This window comes from Fundulus heteroclitus, chromosome 14 (genome assembly GCF_011125445.2).
Source record: "Fundulus heteroclitus isolate FHET01 chromosome 14, MU-UCD_Fhet_4.1, whole genome shotgun sequence".
NCBI lineage: Eukaryota > Metazoa > Chordata > Actinopteri > Cyprinodontiformes > Fundulidae > Fundulus > Fundulus heteroclitus.
Window position 1 is genome coordinate 4,323,833 of NC_046374.1, and position 22,981 is coordinate 4,346,813.

Genomic DNA, 22,981 nt, shown 5'->3' on the forward strand with positions numbered 1-22,981 from the left:
TTAATAATAATGCACTTCTTGTCGATGATCTTAGTACAAAGTATTCTATTCTCAGTTAACTTGAGAGATTGCTGAGTGAAATACTCAGAACAATCTTTAATTAATTTATTTATTTTATTATGTGGACTGTTATGGATATTTTTCCAAACTAACTAATCTTCATTTTCCTGTGACTTTAGATAAAAGTAGAAATATATATTCATAATCATTGTAACAATTGTATGAATTGCTAATTAAGAACACGCAATAAAGTACTTTAAGGAATCATTATGAAGTTCAAAAAAGCTGTATAAGATGTCTAATAATTATTAGTGAAGTTCCATTCTATTACGTCTACATTAAAAAGTTAAAGTGTAGATACCATAGAAAGAAGGGAGTCATGTGATGAGTCTGTTCATGGTGGACCCTAACACTCCCCAGATGGATGGATGGATGGATGGATGGATGGATGGATGGATGGATGGATGGATGGATGGATGGATGGATGGATGGATGGATGGATGGATGGATGGATGGATGGATGGATGGATGGATGGATGGATGGATGCAGCAGTGCATAAATATTAAACCATAAATAACCTCACAGAACCAGGAGATGTGTATTTGTAAAGCTGACACCAGCTTGTCTTGCAGAGAGCCACTGGGTCACCAGTGGGAACCTTCTGAAATATGATAGGGCTCCCTAGGTGTGTGGTTTCCACACCCCATGGAAACAACAGCTGATGTTGTTTTAAGTTTGTATTCTAACAGCAAACGCGGAAGTAATGGCTACGCAGAACAGAATAACACAGTTGTCAACATGTTGACATCATCTGAGCAGCACTCCGAACGAACGAGTCACTGGGAAGACACTCAGACCCAAAGACACGTTCTTTCAGTCCAGACAGAAATGCCTCCTGATCAGAGACGTGGAAGGAAATAGACATTTATGACATTATGGCAATAACTGCAACAGTTGTCTTCTTGCCCGAAAACATTTCGTTATAAGCTGTATGATATATTATTATTTAGAAGCGCCAACTTCCGTCTCTAATTGAAGAGCTGAGCCGTGAGGAGAATCGCTCCCCTGTATTTACTGTGATGTATTATTTACTTTAAAGGCTACCTGGGGCCGCTGTCTACTCTGATAACTACATTTACCAGAGACTGCTTCGGGTGGAGTCCCTGCATCCCGAACTGCTAACGTCTGTCAGTCTCATTAATGTGTGTTGGACCGAACCAAACACCGAGGCACGGCTGACCTGCTCTACGCACTCCCTGCCTAATAAACAACATTAATACACTCACCATTTCTCTGTGCATTCTACCACGAGTTCTTGAAAGGAGGCAACAAACTGGAACTTTGACGCCTTCTTCCCGACCCGCTGGAGCCTCTTCCAGACTGAAGTCATGATGGTTTCGATAGTTCCCGCAAAGAAACGATTCAGAGCAGCATTCCAGCGCGGAGGGCGCAGACCCCGCTGCCTCACTGCGGGGACCAGTGACAGCGACCCAGAGACCCACCGGGGTCCGCAAAACCAGCACGCGCCTCAGACCAGTCTGGAGACCGACGTCAAGCTAGCGCCGACAAATTGGAGCGCGAGCCTTCAGGACTTTCAAAATAAAGTTATCGCGGAAGTGTTTTAACGTCAGAGGGGAGCTGACATCGGGCTAGGTGTGAGGCAACGGGCTGGAGAGTTAGCCTAAAGAGAGACAATGACTCGGCAACTTTGGGCTTTAGCCGAACGTTTTGAATTTAGTTTTTTTCTGTTCGACCTAAATAGTGTGTTGATTATAGTGCAGACAGATAGAGGTATATTATTTCAACTTTACTGACTCTGTAACTTTATATCCACACATCCATCTCAATTTAGTTTTGTTCTGGTACCAACCGACCTGTTGAGTGTAGCTACTATAGGATAGCCAAAAGCAAAGATGGGGCTGCCATAGATGGGGCTCAGATCAATCAGCGGACTGATTTGTCAGTGTTTCCTGAGACGATCATTTCCAGTTAGACGTGGATCCCAGCAGAACAGCATGACAGCCACTACTCACACACTGAACACTGCTGCTCAGGCTTTATCAGCTGGAAGAACAGTTTTCTTGGGCACTGAAAACGTTCAAATGAGATGTTCTGTTACAGTAAAGGCTTCAGAATGTCCAGGGAGAACTGGGATGGTCTCATCCTGAGGAATGCTTTGCCACCAGTCCAGTCACAGTTTACTCAACACAGGAAGCAGGAGTGCGTGAGTGCACCAGCACGCACAATGAAAGGGTAAACCTTAGAGCCAAACCTGCTTTGTAGAAACAAACAGAAACTCACTGAAATCCTAGAGGTAGAAAAAAGATGAACAGCAGATGTTTCTCTGGTTTATTCTCTTTTGATTGTTTGGGTCTTTTGGAAAATGATTTGAAAGGTAAACTCAACTATGAGTAATATATTTGACCAGTAGTGAAGCACCCTGATCATCTCTAAGTGTACTATTATTATTATTATTATTATTATTATTATTATTATTATTATTATTATTATTATTATTATTATTATTATTATTTGACCGTCATGTGACTCTGAGCGCCCACACTTCCTGTCCTCCCATGTAACTGTCAGTGTCATGACTTTGCTATCATGAGCTTTACAAGCCCAATTGTAACTTCCTCTTGTGCTGGAGTATCCATTATGTGATGAAAACACAGATATTACACAGAATGTAATTTGTTAGATTGTTTTTAAATTAAAATATGCTGGTTTAATTCCTCTTGTTTGTTATAAGAGTATAACAAAAATAATAACAGGGCCTCACATAAATAATCTTTAAAGGAGCCAAACACAGTTTTGTAAGTTTCCATGATGCTCTGTTGAGAGTTATTATAAGTCAGTGAGAACAAAAACAGAAATTAACTCTGAGCCAATCTGAGAGCATTTCCCCATTATGAGTCCCCAGTCAGCTTCGGGGACTTTTTCAGTTCGACACTGTGCTTATTTTTATCTCGCTGTGTCATCTTGAGCAGCTGGGAACATAATGCAGCTCCTGAGAGCATAAACAAGAGATAAGCAATGATGAAAGATCTTTTGACAATGAATTTATGATTAGTTTTGAGTAATAATCCTAGATTTATGTGTAGGTTTACAGAGTTAATAATACTGAGAGAAATGTTGCACTGACTGATGAAACTTTTTAGTAAAAAGTTTTTACCATTTTCATTGTACTTTTTAACAGGGATTTTTTTTTTTTTTTGCTCCATCTTTTTTAAATCCTATAGGAAAACAAGTTGGAAAATTACTTGATCCAGGTTTTATCTGCTGCTCCACAGGGACAAAGGCAGTTTGATCAGTTGATGAACCACACGTCAATAGCCCCATTTTAAAATTCAGATATACTGAAACATATTATAAAAAGCCATCATGAACAGCAATCTTTTAAACTAGTGTGGTAAACTGAATAAAAATGATGAAACAGTATTTGGACCTCTAAATCTATTAACAAACTCTGGGACCGTTGAATACAGCTGAATGATGTAAATCATTGTGCACATTGGTTAAGTTTGTGTGTGATTTATTTCCACATTGTAAGTGTACTAAATTGTGTATTAGTTTTGATTTTCACTTTAGTGTTTAACTTTTGGTTTAGTTTGATTATTTTATGGCCTGTTCAGTCCTGCTGCATTTATTTCTGTGTTTATTAGTAATTATCTTTGAGCCTCCCTGAATTCTGCTGATTAGGCTTACCTGGTTCTCAGGTCATTCAATCACCTCCCTGGCAGTTAAAAGCCTGTCAGTTTTCTTTTTTCCTAGTCAGTTCCTTCTGTTATCTGTTTGCTCTCATGCCAGATTGTGTGCCCTCATGTCAGCTGTGCTTTTGTTTGTTCCTGTCAGACACTCTCTGGTTGCTGTCGTCAGTTCTGTAAGTTTTGAAATACAGGTAGATCTCAAAAACATTAGAATGTTGCGTAGAAGTGCAATTTTTTTGACAGTCTTTTCAGAAAGTGAAACAATAATTTTCTAGAGATTCATTACATATTTTTTGTACTTTTGATCATTATGGGCCCTGCAACAGACTGGCGACCTGTCCAGGGTGTACCCCGCCTCTCGCCCAGTGAACACTGGAGATAGGCACCAGCAACCTCCGCGACCCCATGAGGGATTATGCGGGTCAGAAAATGGATGGATGGATGATCATTATGGTTTACAGATAAAGTAAACCCAAAAGTCAATGTCTCAGAAAATTAGAATATCATATTAATTAGACCAATAAAAAATTTATGTTTTAAACATAAATGTCAAGCTTCTGAATAGTATATCTCTTTCTTTGCACTCCATACATGGTTGGGCTTCCTCTTGCATGAATTACTGTCTCAATGCACCATAACAGAGGCGATCAGCCTGTATGAAATCAGCATCTCTTTACAGCTTGTCAGCAGAGGGAAGAATGAAGTGCTGTAGAATGTCCTGGTAGATGGCTGCATTGACATTGATTTCAGAAAACATAGTGGACCAGAACCAGCAGATGACATGGTACCCCAAACCATCACTGACTGTGGAAACTTCACTCTGGACTTCAAGCAACGTGGATTCTGGGCCTCTCCATTTCTCCTTCAGACTCTGAGACCTTGATTTCTAATTGAAATGCAGAATTTACTTTCACTTGGAAAGAGGACTTTGGACCACTGAGTAACAGTCCAGTTCCTTTTTCTTATTAGCCCAGGCTCTTAAGAGTATTGTTGCCTATGTGTACGATTCATCTGTGCGTAATAGCTCTTGAGGCACCGACTCCAGCCTTAGTCCAGTCCTTGTCAAGATATTCTAAATTGTTGATGGATTTTGACAAGCCTCTCAAGGCTGCAGTTCACACTGTTGCTGGTGCACCTTTTCCTACCCCACTTCTTCCTTCAGCTCAATGTTCTGTAAACATGCTGGGACACAGAGTTCTGTGAAAAAACAGCTTCTCCAGTAATGACCTTCTGTGGCTTCTGTTCCTTGTGAAGGGTCTTCTGGACATCTGTCCAGTCAGCGGTTATCCCCATAATTGTGTCACCTACAGATCCAGAGTGAGAGACCGTTTAAAGGCTCAGGAAACCTTTGCAGGTGTTCTGAGTTGATTAGACATCATGAGTCTACTTTCCTGGGACACATAATTTTGGGTTTTCATAAATCAAAATTCGACAACTTTCTTGTTATCAAAATTACAAGAAACTAAGATTTGGAACCTAAAACTCAATGTGTGATAATTCTATAAAATCTATGTATTTCACTTTTGGAGATGACTGGCAAAATATTGCACTTTTACGCAATATTAAAAAGAAATTCTAATGTACTTGTAAATCATTTTTTGCGAATATGATACTGAGTTTTTCCTGTCTGTCCTTGAGTCCTTGTCCACTATATAGCATGACATAAATGGATCATCTTAGAAATCATACATCAAGGAAACATAGGTTTAGTTTGGTGAATGAATAAGCTCTCTGAAAACACGATGTTAAATGTTTCCTCTGCATGCAAATCTTTTGTAATCAAAAGTTAAGATGAATTACTCCAAGTCTAAGAGTAATGAACTACATCAGCTCAAGCTCTATTCAGATATTCTGGATAAAAACTGTATTGTTCCTAAACCACATGTTATTCCTAGGTAAATTGTATTGTAAGTCAAGGACAATATACTTTGTTGGTAATCAGTTTTCATTGTAGTATTTATAATTCTGGAACACTCGTGAAACTATAGTCAATGTTAAGTCATACTGTCTGGTCCCGGTGCATGTTCTCCCAGTAAGCAGCCTTTTCCCTATTATCTGAGGTTGTGACTCAGGGACCACATTCCCTGCCAAGGTCCCTCCTTTCTCCTCTTTTCCAAATATTTTTCCTGTTGGCTCACTCAGAAACAGCTGCAACTAGACTAATGAAAAGCATGCAAGCAAGAAACAAAGAGGACCAGTGAGACAGGGATGTCCCCGGTGAGAAGTTATGAGCTTATGTTTTTCCTCAACATAATTCTGAGTAAATATATAACTAATATTTCTTTTTACATGAATTTCACAACATGAGTTGGTAACTGCCCTAGTAATACACACAAAGAAATAAACAAAAATGTCTCCACAAATTACATTATGGGCAAATCAATTCAATGTTTTTATCACGACAATTTACAACACGTCATCTCAAGGCACTTTACAAAGCCAATCACATCATCCAGACAGATTAGTTAAAAGTTTTCAATCTAAAGAAACCAAGCAGGTTGCATCAAGTCATTGACTTGCAGCATTCACTCCTCCTAGATGAGCATGGAGCCACAGTGGACGATCACTGGCATTGAGTTTTTGACTTGCAGCAATCCCTCATCCTGTGCATGCATGTAACGACAGTGGAGAGAAAAAAAACTCCCCTTTAAAAGGAAGAAACTTGCAGCAGGACCAGAACCAGTCTCATTGTGAACGATCATCTGCCACGATCCACTGGGGATATGAGAAGATAAAGCTGATCCAGGAGTATCTTCTATGTTAGAGAGGGTAATGCAGACTAGCTCCATGGATGGCTTTGTCTAGAAGAGAAACACAGTTAAAGAGTCTCTGGCCCAGTTTTCAGGTCAAGAGGATGAAAGAGGGCACATAGAGTTAGCTAAAGTAAAAGCTAAATCAATAGTTATATCTAGGAGAGAAACAGGGATAGACTCTGAGAGACAAGGCCAGCTGGATCATCCATTAGATGAAGCTGTTGACATCAATTGCTCAGCAGATCTGCCCCCAGGAAGTTGTCACAGCTAAACAGAAAATGGAGAGAGAAAAAAAAACAGAAAGTTAAACGTTGATATAATACCAATTAATGCAAAATTGGAGTATAATGGGAGAACTCAGCAGTGACAGACATAGCTCTTAATATTGGATGGAAACATGGCTACTGTTGCAAAGCATACTAATGGTAAGGGTTACAGCTGCCTTTGTAAACTTCTCAGTGTTCTAATGAGCACTTTCAGAGCAAAAATCAAGTTGAAACCATACAATTTGATCATAAACAAGCCACGGCCAGGTGACCTAAAAGCTTTCTGGCAGAGGAGTCAGAATAATAATCAAGAATTGTCCAAGAGCCAAAGAGGCCTCACAAAGAGCTTTACGGGAGATCTAAATAGTAGCTTTTGCTTTTTCCATGAAAACAAGTTAAGCACAAGACTCCACTGCTGATGAAAAAAATATGTTGACACTTGAAGCTTATTGGCTCCAGAAGATTTGAACAAGGCAGTGAAATACTGGGAGAATATATTCTGAGCAGATGAAACCAAAGCTGAACTCTTTGGATGTCATTGCACACACTATGTTCTGAAGACCAGCTCATTTTTCAGGACATCAACTTCTGGGAATATTAACAGCTGTCTGAAATGTTTCTATCTACTGAAATATCTTTATAATTGTAAGACACATCTTAAATTACAACAGGAACTACCTTAAACCCCTAGCCAGATTTATGGCCAGCAACATTTGTTGTTATTGATGTACACCAAAATTCTCCAGACCAGTAAAGTACCACAAGTCTTGGTTATATAGAGGTGTTCACGTGGGCTGATGATCAATAATCAAGTGCATTCAATTAGCAGCACCTGGCTGCTACTTTTCTCTTAAATCCTATGGGAACAGCAATTATTACTATCTTTCAACACTATTGAATTGACAACTGTCCTATCATATGGGAACTTAATTACATGACTTAAAGGAGCAATAAGCTAAATTACATTATCTTGGATAGAAAGAATTTAAAAAATAGTTGAGTGACAAACTAATCTTTTTAGATGGACTGTGGTATGATGTCACACAATATCTCTCTGTGTTCTCCAGTCTGTTGTTTATACATCCATGTGAACAGTTGCCACTGAAGGTTTAGCCCCTGCCTCCCCTTAAAATGCTATCACAGCGTTCACCCTCAGAAGATCAGGACCTATTATTACCACAAAAAACAATGGTCTTTGGCAAAGACGTTGTTAGATAAGAAAAGAGACAAAACAAGGATTAACATTGGCTTCGCATTTCCAAGGTGGAGAGCATTTTGAGAGCAGAAATAGTGCCAATTTGACTGGAAGCTAGCTTTTCTCATCCAGACAGTTGAGTAACAGCATGAGATCAAATGCTGATTTTTGTTGGTGTTACAGTCTTGATAGGCTTGTATTGCTATGTTGATTCAATTAGATGTAATGCTACAATTGTGGCATGTGTGTTAATTGTTAATTGTTTGACCAACAATAGGCCGGGCATTACTGTTGTGTGGTGACTAGCTGATAACACAGTCAGCATTGTTTAAAAGCAGCCCAGTGGGCTTGTGAACTGCCCATCATGATCCTTGTGTACATTCAGGGCATTTTTTTTTTTTTTTGGCAAATAATGTTAAATTGTCTAGTGCCAAAATTTTGGAGGTAGAGACAGGTGTGGTTTGCCACACATCTTGTTTTGCTCTACAGACACTGCTCAACGGCACCTAGTGGTGGAATTTCGCTCATCGCTCCTTTAAATTATTTTGACTCAAATGGAAATTTAACTGAGTTTATTTGTATAGCATCCATTTACGATACTAATCGTATGGCACATTACAAGACAAGTCAAATTTATATCAAATAATTAAGAATCCAGTTAGTTCCCAATTCTAGTCATTTTTCACCCATCTGTCCATCCATCCATCCATCCATCCATCCATCCATCCATCCATCCATCCATCCATCCATCTATCCATCCTATTTTCCCCAGCGGTCATTGGTCAGGAGGCAGGGTGCACCCCTGGACAACCTGCCAGTCCATCACAGGGCTCGCAATCTAAACATTTCAGTCCAATCTATTTCAACACATTCAAATACAGTACAGTGAAACTCAGCTAGCCATATACTGGTAAAAAAAATAAATTAAAAAAAGGAGGCTCCTGACAAGACGGCCACCTTTGAGTGTCATCTTAAGGAAATGATCTGACAGGTTTGTAATTTTGCCTTGGGAACCAATTGTCTTTTTTTGGTTGTCCACAATAATTTTTCATATGGTGCTTTGCTGATGAAAAAGATATTGCACTGTTATGGTGAGCTGTAGTGTGGGAATATTTCATGCAAACCTGTCTTCTGAGTTATCTAATGACAAAGCGCAGAGTCTCTTTGGAGAGTAAACCCTAGAGAAACCTGCAGTTGAGATTAGAGTAATCAGATCCCAGTGGTATCACACTTCACGTTTCCATCTATAACCTTTGTAAATATAGCTTGGCTTATCCTGACACCTGTGAGCTGTCTGTCAGAGGTACCAAGAGGGTGACAGGAAGCACAAGCAAATTCTAAAACATTATTAAGGTTAGAGAATAGGGAAGCGACTATTCCAGCTGTCAGTAAACCAGTCAAGCCTATCACCTCAAAACAAAAAGCTTTTTATTTGTTGCAATTAGGTGTCCTTCTCTTTTTATTCTCAGTGAAATTATATTTGGTACAAACTTGTCTTCATTTTGCTCGTTGTCTTGATTTAGTCAGAAATTAGATTCTGTTTTGACGTGTAAGCACAAATTCACTGAAGAACAAATAGTGAAGAATTGTTGGTCCATATGTTTTTTTTTTTTCAGAACTTTAGGAGGAGAGACACAGGTGAGTATAAGCTGTTGAGTTGTGTCATGAATCGATGTCTTCTTTGATTCAGGCAGGATTCTGAAGGTTCAGCTGAGAATCCTATCTAAGTCTGCCAGAAAACTGACCAACTTGGTAGGCTAAATCCTCTTGAGGTGCCTTGATATTGGGGCCGGCCCACCAATGTTTGTTTTAATAATGAACATCTGAAATTGCAGTGTGCTTATCCAACACGCTCTCAGTAGATAGCAGTGGGGTCCAAATCCTGCGGCCCCATGCTTGGATCGTCCAATCAAAATACTGGAATTGCACACGTTACGTTTATGTTCTGCTGGATAGTGTATGACCATCTAGGCAAGGCAAATTTATTTGTATAGAACATTTCAGTACAAGTCAATGCAAAGTGCTTTACATGTATAAAACATTGGAAAATAAAAACAAAATAAAAGGAAGTAAAAAAAAAGTTGGAATAAAATGTGGAAAAATTTAAACAAAATAGGAAAATGGAAACTAAAAGCAAATATTAATCTAGTGTTGGTTATCGGGGCTGGCTTGGATGGGGCCATTTGGCTACAACTTTGAAAAAAAGAAATCCTTCACCAACTATAGAATAGGACAGACACTTCTGTCAGTGTGCCCCAAGGCAGCTGTGGCTACAACATAGCTCCCCACTGTCAGCAGGTGAATGACTGAATGCAGTGTGAACCGCTTTGAGGTCCTTGCATTTGATAAAATGCTGTACAAGTACAGGTCATTTACCATTTATCTATACAGATCAAGTATTTGAGATGGTCATTATTGCAGAGAAGGTTGGCTACCCTTAAATGACAGCATCTCCATATCTACAGACAGGTGGAATATGTTGTTTGCAGTGGAAAAACAACAATGAAAACCAGATTTCACACAGTAGAGGCATACATGAGCAAATGCTAGCCTCTCGCTTTCCTGCTGAGACAAATGAACATGCCCTGACTGCATAGGCTATGCTGCTAGTTTGGTGGGCAGGGAACATGATGGGAGAGCATGGAAATATATATATTAGAACTATTGAATGTTGGAATATTATTTTCACTTCTTTTGATGTCCTGTTTTCGCTTTATAATCCAGCTATAACCAAGGCATGTTGTAAAGAAAATACTCTAAATCTTTTGGCTCTTCTCTCATCTTTCAGTGGCTTGCTTTGAGCATTTAATGAGGCTTCTTTTAAAGTTTGGGCATTGCAACCCAGTTCTGCTGCTAAAGCTAAGGAAAGAATCTATGGTCGATTTCCTTGTTTGATCTTCCACAAAGGCTCTGCCACCCATCCGCCATCAGATTCATGGCTTTTAAAAATGTCTGTATAATTCAAATGTTTGTTCAGAAAATACTGCTTTAGCAAACCTAAGTACACAGTAACTAAATAGTCTGATCATGTAGGATATTTTTGAGGTTACTACTTTCAAGACTGAGAAAGTTGTATGAAGAAATCGTCCCACTAATCTCCCCATTGTAAGGCTCAGGTGTGGGAGAAGACTGGAGACTGGGAGAGAGATGGAGATTCTGGTGAACCTTATGAAGTAGTACTGAGAATATTTCCAAATACTAATCGGTGAAATTCCGATTTCCTGTAAGATGCTTTTAAATTTTCTAATGATACTCTGTAATGGTTTCCTCAGTGATTCTGTTGGGTCACAAGACAGACGTTCCTGTTCTGTTTGGATTTTTGTTTTGACCAGCAGAAATTCACTGAGAAACAACCAGTAAGTAGTTGAAAAGCTGAAAGTAATAGTTTTGTTTCCTGGACCAGAATAGCAGCCAGTGGAGGTTCAGGTGAATCCCATCACTGCTATTCAAATGCTCTGAAATGGTGAACATGACCAAGAGTGACCCGGTCTTGGTTTTGTCTTCAACTTTCCATTAGAACTTTGGATTTATTGGAGCACTAACTTCTTAGCTGCTGCCAGACAGCCAAACTTGTTAGAGAGACTCAACCTAAACATTGACATCCTGCAGAATAAAACCCAAACAAAATACCTAAGAGCTCCACAGAGCTGTGGAAGGTTATAGAGTTCAAATCAATTAGGATTTTTTTGGTAGCTTGTCATCAAAACAGTTCCTGCATTCTGAACCTTATCAAGTTAAAAATAAGAAACAAACTTTTTGGAGCCTTGATTCTATGGATATAAAAAATATTTCCAAAAGGGCACCCGCTGAGTTACATCCATATTTCAGTTCATTTCTACAAATGGGAACATGAAAGTTAAGACCTTTTAAAATATAAATAAATTTAAAGTTTTAACCTTTTAAGATTTTTTTAACTTTCATGATAAGTAGGGACAAATGTTGCATTCCATTTGCAGTCAGAACAATCAACTGTAACTGTAACTATTGTTGGATCCAACATGGCAGCTCCTCGCATCATCAACAGTAAGCCATGATAAAACATGTTCATTTAACAAGACACCATTGTAAGATTGCTTTTTACTCAGTTTAACCCCATTCCCAGCTCCTATTTTTGTTTTCTGAAGCAAATGGAATGCAACATTAGTCCCTAAGGAGCAGGTAGGAAATAATGGAACAACAACATTTGGTTTTGAATTGCCTACACATGCATTGAAGTCAGTTTCAGCACAGTTACAATTCTGGCTTGCGGGGAAAAGCTGAACATCTTGTAATCAATTCTTCTCAACAATACCTGTTGCTTCTCTGTATCTTGGGGCTTGTAGTTCTGTCACATCAAGGACTACAAATCACATATAAAATAAGTGCTGACAGCTCATTTCTCAAAACCAAGATGGAAGAAGCAATGAATGGACATAACTAAGCTCATTTTAAAACTCATTGATGAAAATATGTCAATATTTAGGCCATTTTAAGGCCTAAGAATAAGATTTACGACAGTCCAAGTCCTTGTAGAAACCCTGAGTCATGTGACATATCTGCTCTTATTCCTGGTTTGACTAGCTTTGATTGGATGAGTCAGGAGAGTGCACTATGATATTTGAGCTGCTTCTGAAGAGGGTCGGTCGACACAAGGTTGTCATGACCTCCAGTCAGCTGTGTGTCTCAGATAAAACACATATCACTGCTACAACATACTGACAGAAGAAAACATGTCACGAGGAAATCTTACTTTCATATGTTTAAACCTTTTAAATCCTTTAACTAATGTTGTCAAATCAAACAAATATGCTATGGTATCCACACTGAAGAGTTTAAACAGAATGGCATTAACTATAGCTACTCTAATTTAACTAAAGGAAAAACAAGTTCACTTTTGTTTATGATTACAGTCCTTTGCAAAAGTATCCAATCCCCTGAACTTTTTCTCATTTTGTTACATTACCAACACAAACCTGTGGGTGTGATAGTCCAACACGTGTCTGTTAACAATTGTGAAGTGGATGGAAAATTAAACATGGTGAACAAAAAAGAAATAAAAAATAAAGCCCCTAAAAAATGTTGCTGGCATCTGTATTAACCCGGTGTGACTCAATACTCTGTTGAACCACCTTTAGCAGCATTTGCCACTACTGGTTTCTCTACGGTACTTGTAGAGACACATTTCTTTTTTTTGCCCAATTTTTTCTGCTAAATAGTTCTGTGAACAGCAATTTCTAAACCTTTGTGAGAAATGTCACTTGGATTTAGGGTATTTTACTTTACTCCCCCACCCCAGTTTATAAAAAATCTTCCTTTCACTTCACAGTTACAAAGTAGTCCATTTTCAATTTACACCAAAATTCCACAAAAATGTATTTCCAGCTGTACCATGGCAAAAAGGTTTAGGGTTGTGAATCATTTGCAAGTCAGTGTGTGACATTATCAAACCACAGATCTACAGCTTCAAAGTGCTTTCAGCAAGTCAAGGAGGTGGTCTAACAAGACTGACGTCTTTATGCAGCAGGAAAACTGTGAACAAGAACAAGTATGAACTGGCAGGGCCAGAGTCTTAGCAGGCAACAGTCCCCATTCCATCACCCAGGCAGTCTGCAACAGTCACCTAGGTCTTTTCTTGAGGATCTACCTATAATGCTAAAAAGAAGCTCAACAGTTCCCTCATTCTTTATATTTCGTTTTATGAGGAAATGGATGAAATTTTGATTCTAAAATTCCACAGCAGTATAGCATGCAAAATACAAAATCTATAGGCAAGAAGAAACCTTTAATCCAAGTCTTTCCCATAGTTCTCAGTCCAAAATCCTTCCCTGTCCTTTCACATTACAGTACAACTCTGCATACTGAACCCATCAGTTCTCGTTAATTTAGCTTCTACAGAAATATTTAAGTCATTAAATATGGCTGGAATATGTTTTACTTATTTACCACAGATTTACCTAGAGGAGATAAAACTATGGAGAGCAGGGCAGAAAGTGGAAGAGTTAATCTACACAACCGAACATCTCCCCATGGTGACTCCCAAAGCCTTTAGTCTAACCTATATCAATTTCCATGTTCAGTATCAATAAGTCATAAACAATTGGCCATAGACATTATGAAGAGTAAACCCCGTATCGACGCTATCACATATGGGCGTTGACATTGGGTCCACCATCTTGAAGCGGTCGACAGCTCTGCTAGGCGTAATGTTTACCAGCAGCAGTGAAATGTCAGCGCTTTTATTAAAGCAAAACTCGATGAATATTTAATGGATTTTCAGTTATCCCCCCCCCCCCCCAAACCCTAAACATACGTTATATACATGTATAACCATACATTGTTCATTGTATTTAAATATTTTAAGAGAAGTTAACTGTAATATAACATTCTAATGTGCATCATTTTCAAACCAGCCCCACGGACACTCGCCATCTCCTTCTCTATATTTCTATATCTCTAATATTGTTGAAGGACCCCGTTAATTTCACTGAAAGAAGGAAACAAGCCTCTGGCTTGACAGTAAAGGAAGTTACATTTTAAAGATTGGAGGAGGTTTTGTGAACTTTGTCTTTGTTTTTTAACATTTGTTTTGTACAAGTCAAATAAAATATAAACTAGAAAGATAAGACTAATTATTTATGTGATAAAAAAACACAAAACAATGTAAAAACACATAAAAGAAACACAAGACCACGTTCCATTTATTGTTTTATTTTATTAGTGAAGGATAAAAAATAAAGCAACATGACACGATTGTGTTTTGTTTACCAAGTTGATGCGAAGTTCTAAGACTGGAATTCACCTCTGGTATCCTTGTGCTGATCTCAGATCAACCACCCCAAGATGGCGGGTGTAATTTACGCGCCGCGACAGTCAATGCGTGGTCTGTCTATGCAATATGCTACCAACACTTGTAGCAGCCATTTTAACACATGCAGGTTACTCCTCCAGACTGCCACCTTGTGGGCGTTGCTGCAGCCTGGTCAGGACTTCTTTGTATGTTCGCCGTTCAGCTATTAGCTAACATTTATTTAGCCAATATTTATTTTCTCCTGCTGATTCCCTATAAACACCTCACCTACTAGGTCATTTTTCTTCCCATCTTTACCAGTTTTCTCCTTCCATGTGACATCTTCACACCTGTAACACTTCATGTTTATATGTGCTCCTCATTTTGGATATGGTTGGCCGAGAACAAACTTCTGTCGCATTCTTCCAGAATCTGCTCCGGTCATGCAGCCAGGTTGAAGCTGCATTAGGGTCTAAAAGATAACAACCAGTTTCCTCAGCTCTTGGTCATGTTAACATCTTTCCTAAACTGCTCTACACAAAAATATGTTTGCAGAGTTAATATTAAACAAATTCAACTTGTCACTTGTTTTAAGATGTCATTATCAGTCTGTTTTTTTTTAACAAAGTACACTGATGAAACCCAATTAATATGAAGTAATATCAGAACACTGTTGAACGTTTACATTGTAAAGGTTTTATTTGAATCAAAAGAAGAGAAAATAAGGTAACTGAGGTCACTTTTTAGGACATAACACAGCCCAGTGTGAGAAAAACAAACATGGAACGTCTTGTTCATGCATTAGTTTAAGGTGTTACTTTTTGGTGCTACACATCACAGTTTTGAGAATAGCTAAACTGTTGGAATGGCCAAAAGCAGTGACCTGGAAACCCAGAAAAAAAAAAAGCTATTTCATTACAAACAGGTTTTCAGTCTAGTCAGGCGGTTCCAGTAACCTTCCTACTTACAGTATCCAACATTACCTCTGTACTTCTGAATGCATTTTCTGAAAGAACAGCTACATAGAAGACAAGGAAATAGCAAAACCCAAAATAAGAAGCCAAAAGTTTGATTAATGTGAAATATGTTGGAGAGCAGACTAACTCAAGACGTTCAGTTTTAGTGGACCAGAGCCTACTGAACAACCTGGTGACAGCGCTGAATTTAGCTTTATGTCCTTTGTTTTAAATAAAAAGTAGAAAACAAGCCAAACTAAAAACTGGGACATAAAAATGATGAAAGTCCCGGCAGTGTAAAGGAATCCGTAGATTCAGACTTTGTGCTTGCAAACATGATTTTGCTTTGAGGCTGGCTTGTATTACAAGATGAAGACCTCAAGCCTCATCAGTCATGAAATCAGTGTTAAAAAAAAAAAAAAAAAAAAAAGATCAAAATGCAACTTCATATAAAAAAAAAATTCCCAAATTAAATCTTTTCAAACCAAACCCCACTCATTCAGAAAAAAATATTTTCGATTCTACGCTTGTGTGATTTTGCGTTACCATGTTTAGATGCACTCAGGGCTTAAACTACATGGCAGTTGTTAAAACTATGTGGCATCAATGGGAACTTCACCGTCACAATATACTAGAATGGACAAAACACAATGGAAACCTGTAAAAATGTTTGACCTTTACATATTCACCATGCACCAGTTTATTTGAGGTGGATATCAATATGCTTAACTTGTAAAAGGACAAAAAGGTTCGCTCTTACATAAATGAATGCTTTTATACAATGGCGTGTTCATTTTAGAACTGTACAATTAAAACAGATCAGTACAAAAATGAAAGGAAGTTATTTTTACTGCACTGCAACACAATCTGGAATGGGAACAAAGCATAATATTCCATAAACTCCACTGAACAGAGATCTACCTATTGGCTAAATGACTGACCGTTGTCAGGGCCGCCCACCCACACACATTTCAAACACAAAACAATGCATCCTGACTCAGAAACCATCAGTTGAACTTCTCAGCGGTTCCACTGGCACTTGGGCTATTCTGTTTGCTTGATCAATCAGCTCCCGCTCAGCTAACAAATCACACAAACTTTAGTAAGCATATCGGGCCCGTTCAGCAGCAGGATCACGCAAATGCTCGTAGGTACCACTCCTGGGGGCCACGGGCACCGGGGAAAGCCGCGACCGCTCAAATGTGAATCCACCCGCGTCACCGGCGACTCTCCGTATCGGACTCCGGTCACGTGCGTAGTATGAAGATACTGGGGCTGGCTGAGGAGGAGGGGGGGGAGGGCACACGTATGGATCAACGCTAGCGGGGGGAACCCGTTCCCTCGCGGCTGTGGAGGGGGCTGCTGATGGACCCGGCACGGGTACGCCACGGCGTTCGTCGTAATAACTGCCTCCGTAAGCGTTTGCCCTGTACTTCTCGTAGTAGTCCACGACCCCGTACGGATCCCTCTCGTCATAGGGCAACCGGCGCACGGAATATGCCGGTACCGCGCCATAGACCGCGCCGCTGCTCCTGTATGCGGACTCGCCGGCGTACATCCGAGCCGCGTTGTGATCAGCGACGGTGCTTATGCCGTAACCTGGGGGCGGGCCGTACCTCACTGCGTTCTCGTAGCCCGCGCCTCCTCTGTAACCCGCCATGCTGTTGCTTTGACCGGGAACCCGGGAAAAACCCGGACCGTAGCTGCCGTCGTAATCTGGAGCGGCGCTGAAGTCCGGAAAACCCCTGCTTTGACCACGCCCGCCAAATCCCGAGGAATCGTATCCTTCAGAGGTCGGCTCTGAGCCATTTCTCTGGAAGCCATTTTGGTCTAGAGGGCATTCTTTGGACCAGTGGCCTTCCTGCCCGCAACGATAACAACCCGCTCGGTCTCCCATTCCCGGCGCAGTACGCAGGCGGCTAGTTGAAAGCTTCACGCTCATCAGTTTTCCTTGAAAAGAGAACACTCAGTAAGGACTTGTTTCTGCATTTGATAAATGTAAATACATTTCCTGCCTCACATGCACACAAGACTGCAAACAGATGCATCTCAAAACTGGGTGTCATGCAGCTTTTTAAAGACTCGGCTTTTAAACTGACCATTAGAGCTAGGATCCGTTAAATGGCCACTTCACTTCTCATCTCCACTGCTAGTGCACAAAGCAACCAGTGATGTAATATTGTAATAACTTAACATTTTTGCACAATTCTTTTGTCGATAAATAACTCACCTTAAAATATAGAGTTTGATTTGTCGGAAGTTCAGTTAAAACTATTTTTGGTCATTGCTCTCAGTTTTAAAGTGGTTGCAATTGTAGCGTGGGGGGGGGGGGGGGGGGGGGGTTTACAGCAGGGTGCTTGTGTCCTGGGAAGACTGCAAGTTCCCCAGTTCAAATCCCACATTCTACCACTCTGGACCCCTGAGCAAGGCCCTTAGAGCCAGAACGCTCCCTGAATGCCACACAGTGGCAGCCCACTGCTCCCTGAGGGATGGGTTAAATGCAGAGGACATTTCATTTAGCATAAAACGTTGTAATGATAATAAAGATCATTAATACTAACTGGACTGATGGGAAAAAGAGGAATGAAGGGTAATCAAACATGTTTCCTGTCAAGCTTTACAAGTATAACCAACTTTTTATATATATATATATATATATATATATATATATATATATATATATATATAAAACCAGTGACATTATAGATAAGAGCTTTAAAAAAATGCTGCCCTTACTCTACATACTCACCTGCGCTTCATCCGGAACTTACCTGGAAACTAACAAGAACAGAAAATTCTTGATGCTAGATCATTAATTTAAAAAGCCCACCAAGCCCAGCCCAAGGGTTCACCTTTAAAAGCTGTGTTGTCCAACTTATTAATAGCTTCCATGGCATCTTCCACCCGCTCCATGTGAACAAAAGCATAGTTTTTAACAATGTCGCACTCCAGCACGGCACCAAACTCTTCAAACTTGGCCCTCAACTCTTGATTGGTACATGCAATGTTGCCAACGTGGAGCTTGGTAGATCCTTTCACCTTGCCTCTGCTCAATTCTACATTTAGCGGCTGACCATTAAGCTCGTATTGGTGGAGGTTGCGTATAGCTTCGTCTGCCTCTGCTTTGTCATCCATGTGCACAAAGCCGAAGTTCTTCACAATAGAGCATTCCGAAATCTTGCCATACTGGGAGAACAGAGAGCGGAGCTCATCTGATGTCGTTTCAGATGACAAGTTCCCGATGAATATTTTCACCATCTTGGATCCTTTGTGTCACTAGGAAAGATAAATATAAAATTGCCGTTAAAAACAGTTGACCTAACATGAATGTTTTCTCAATAACAGCAATAATAGCAACATTCTCAAGACCCTCCCCAGTTTTCAGTAATAAAGAAATAAATCATCACAACCACAATGTGGAAATAATTCAGAAACAGACAGTAAGAGGGGATGTAATGTTATGTTTCCTGAACAAAAGGTTAAAAACTTTACTAATCATGACAGTCTTACCTGTCTCAGCAGGATCTGGAAAAACTAATCCATGCGTTTATTTTTAGTCGAATTGATTACTGCAACTGTGTTTTCACAGGTCTGCTTAAAAAGTGGATCAGACAGCTTCAGCTGATCCAGAACGCTGCTGCTGGCATCCTCACTAAGACTAAGAAAGTAGAGAACATCACCCCAGTTCTAAAGTCCTCACTAAGACTAAGAAAGTAGAGAACATCACCCCAGTTCTAAAGTCCTTACACTGGCTCCCTGTATCTCAGAGAATAGACTTTAATATACTTCTGTTAGTCTATAAATCCCTGAATTAGCACCTAAATACATCACAGACTTGTTATCAGTGTATCAACCCTCCAGACCACTCAGGTCTTCTGGCTCCAGCCTGCTCTGCAGAACCAGAACCAGACACGGAGAAGCAGCATTTAGTTCCTATGCTCCGCTTATCTGGAACAAACTTCCAAAAAACTGGAAAAGTGCTGAAAGCCTGAGTTCCTTTAAATTAAGATTAAAAACACATTTGTTTAGGACTGCCTTCAACTGTTGTAGTTATACAGTTCTACTGAAACATCATTAGTTCAACTTTGTAGTCCAAATGTTTTTAATGTTTGCTTTTAGTTTCCATTTTTCCATGTTCTATTTTGTTTCGACATTTTATTCCTACTTGCTTTTATTCTGTTTTATTTTCCTATATTTTAATAATGTAAAGCACTTTGCATTGTCTCTGTACTGAAATGTGCTATAAAAATAAATTTGCCTTGCCTTACCACTCTGCTAGTTCATTTTTACATGTGCCCATAAACCGCTCAGTACACACTTCAACCCCATCTATCTGTGGCGTCTATAACTTTAGCATCCTGTGACCTGTTCACTTTGATACACGCCATCTGGATCAGACGAGCGCGTGAGCGGTGTTATTATTTCAAATAACGATTTCAACATAAAATTAAAAAGGTTCCAACACAGCCATCGCCAGTAAGGCTGCCTACTAACATTTTGTTGGGCAGAATTGATTCCAAACAGTTACGAGATCTGACGTTGAACCGCACGCAGCGGCTGATCAGCTAGCATGCTGCGGTGTAGCTCTGCCGCTAACCACCCAACCGATCGCGTTGGCTGAACAGAACAGCAATCCCGGTACCGGGGACACCACTCTGCATGTGAAGTTACAGCTAGTACGACGGATGAAGTTTGTGTTTTATTTTACCGTGTCCATGCCCAGATCGAGCCAGGTAGGCCCACGGCAGGTCGGCTTAGCAGTCCACCTACCGTGGGCCTATGAGCAAAGCGTTAGCACAGAAGCTAACGCCGAGGATCTATTAATTTGAAAGTAATCATGCGAGTTAAAGCTAGGCCTAGCATAAGCTGGGCTGTTGGCCCGTTCAGGAAAAAGCAAGACATGATTAAAACCCCATGATTTGGAAGTTTCATACCTAGAAACGGCAGTCTGCGCGTTGCTGGTTTTCAGAATGATCAAATGGCGACTGGCTCCAGCACTTACCGCCTGACGTCACACGGAACCGTAGTGACGATCACAGCTTACGGAGTGCACTACACCCACTGAGCTATATTATACACTGGAGTGCTGTTAGAACGAGTCGCTTTGAAGCCACCAGCCGCCATATTGGTACTCCCTATTTTCCTCCAGTAACTTGCAGTAACTAGGGAATATGTGCGCTACAGCATCGAATAACGAGGATTTTCTCATGTTCAGGGGGGGGCTTAAAACTTTTAAAATGTCAAATGACATATACTTTTATCAAGTACTGAGAAAGTCATGTCCTGAAATATTTAGCATGTTTTTTTATATATATATATATATATATATATATATATATATATATATATATATATATATATATATATATATATGAATAACGTAAAATATTTCAGCACCTAATTTCCTAGTAGTTGATAGTGTTAGTACGTCTACTGACTGTAGAATTACCTGTGAAACGTTTTCACGCAGCCAGAAAACTGCTTGTTGTTGTTGCAACCATAGACATGAATACGTAGACGCGTCGTTGGGCGCACGTCAACGTCACCGCCATATTGTATGTGGCAGAAAAAAAGTTAAGTTCTGTTGTAGTGAACGTGGATCAGAGAAGATGCCTCATTCCTGTGCTGCATGGAAATGTATTTGCCTTCTATAAACTAAGGCTGCACCATGACGTATATGATGTCTATGGTTGCAACCAAATCCTGTGAGATTCTGTGAGAGTAGGGAGGAACAAGATGGCGGCCTGTAATTTCGGGCAAATCAGCAATCCAGTGTATAATAGAGATCAGTGATGGGCACCTTTCCATTTTGTGCTCTCTAATAAACCTCTGTAGCAAAAATCAAACTAAATTATATACATTTTCTTTTTCATTAATTTCTTAAAAGTTTAAACATTTTGTCACTAAGAGATGCAACCCTTAATATAAATGTTTAGTGGTCTTTTTTTTTTTTTGCAAATCTTCATTTATTAGAAAAACAACAACAGTAAGTTCCTCTCCGTATTGACAGTAGCAGGTGGAGCTTTTAGTGCCGATCAGAGTTCTGGATAGGTCAAAGATGAGCCACAACATTAATGTCATAACGTTCATAGCTTTCATGTAATTTTAATCTCTCCTATTACTGTATAAAAGCATTCTGTAACATTAGTATTTCAATCGTCCTGTCATCAAGTCAGCCTTTCCATTGCCACTTAAAGGGGCCTAATCATGTACTATGACCATAAAAAACACAAACAAACCATATATTCATCTTCAAATAACACACGGCAAGCGTTTGTCCTCAGAGTGTTTACTGTGTCCTTTTCAAACCTGGAGAGAAATTTGCACTGGGTGCGATCAGGGCCGTTTCACAAAGCAGGGTTAGTGGATATCTAGAGTAACCTCTGGGTTCAAGTCCTGCCTACCCTGACTTTTCTGCTTCAGAAAGCTCAGAAGCCTTTACCCTGAGTCTGCTCCGTTAACGGGGTTGTTTGGCCTAACCCTGAGTTTTTCCTACTTTCTTCAGAAGGAAGTGTCGGGAAAGACGTGTTCATTTGTGGAGGAGCCTGTATGCTGGAGCACAAATACTCTGTAGAGATCTTTGTTGGGAGAGGCTGATCAGACCACGATTAAATGTCTCATCATTTCCAGATGTACTATTTTCAAGCATTGCTGTTTTTGCCGCTGTCAATATATCTTAATATATAATATATCTTAATATTCTAAGCCTGCACATCCCTCATAACACGACGAGGGCTCGTGGTCAGTTCTGAATAAATTCTTTGTGCTGCACCTTGTTTTTACCAGTGTTATAAACTGCAGCTTTTTATAACATAGGTGAAACAGAACATCTTTCAGAGGCAACTGTATGTCGTGCTGTCAGGAATATTACTGCTGCACTCAGTTGCTGTAGTTTAACGGAGTTCCCTATTCACAGACCCACAAGATTAATGAGAGAATGATACAGAAAGAAAGTTATAATTTATTCTGAGTTAAATTTTGAGACTTCCAGCTCTAGTTTTCTATTTATATGCCTGCACATCAATGCTATAAAACGCGTTATTCTCATAATCTCCATTTAGTGAAGGAGCAGTGTTGGGAATGTGTGTCATATATGCAGTGAATTTTGCCTGAATGATGAAAGCCAGGTCTTGCATGTCTGTGCGTGGTGGTTCTTGTAGCACTGACTCCAGCTGCAGTCCACTCTTTGTGGATCTTTCCCACATTTCTGAATGGGTTTTATTTCACAATCCACTCCAGTGTGGCCATCTCTATTGTTTGTACACTTTTTTTTCTACCACATCTTTTCTTCCCCTTGCCTTTCTATTAATGTGCTTGGACACAAAGCTCTGTGA

At 39.8% G+C, this 22,981-nt stretch overlaps 2 protein-coding genes across 2 annotated transcripts in view; both read right to left on the reverse strand.

The window, feature by feature from the left end:
• LOC105916942 (EH domain-binding protein 1-like protein 1) overlaps nt 1–1,585 on the reverse strand; it is a 29,556-nt gene extending 27,971 nt beyond the window's left edge. The window contains exon 1 of the mRNA XM_036146094.1: nt 1,288–1,585. Coding sequence (XP_036001987.1) covers nt 1,288–1,391 — 104 coding nt within the window. The 5' untranslated portion in view covers nt 1,392–1,585. The remainder of the gene's footprint in view (nt 1–1,287) is intronic.
• A 13,779-nt stretch (nt 1,586–15,364) lies between these two features.
• LOC105916202 (RNA-binding protein 4.1) lies at nt 15,365–20,722 on the reverse strand. The gene is made up of 3 exons (XM_036146101.1): nt 20,582–20,722; nt 18,500–18,923; nt 15,365–17,597 (listed from the first exon to the last, which is right to left on the reverse strand). Exons 2-3 carry the CDS (start codon nt 18,903–18,905, stop codon nt 16,747–16,749), a joined length of 1,257 nt encoding a protein of 418 aa, XP_036001994.1. The 5' UTR covers nt 18,906–18,923; nt 20,582–20,722; the 3' UTR covers nt 15,365–16,746.
• Nucleotides 20,723–22,981: the final 2,259 nt, after the last annotated feature.

Coding starts and splice junctions, on each gene's coding strand:
- LOC105916202 (XM_036146101.1), bottom strand. CDS start 18,905: ATGGTGAAAATATTCATCGGGAACTTGTCATCTGAAACGACATCAGAT. Junction 17,598..18,499: donor GGACAACACAGCTTTTAAAG/GTGAACCCTTGG, acceptor TCTCTTTTCAAG/GAAAACTGATGAGCGTGAAG.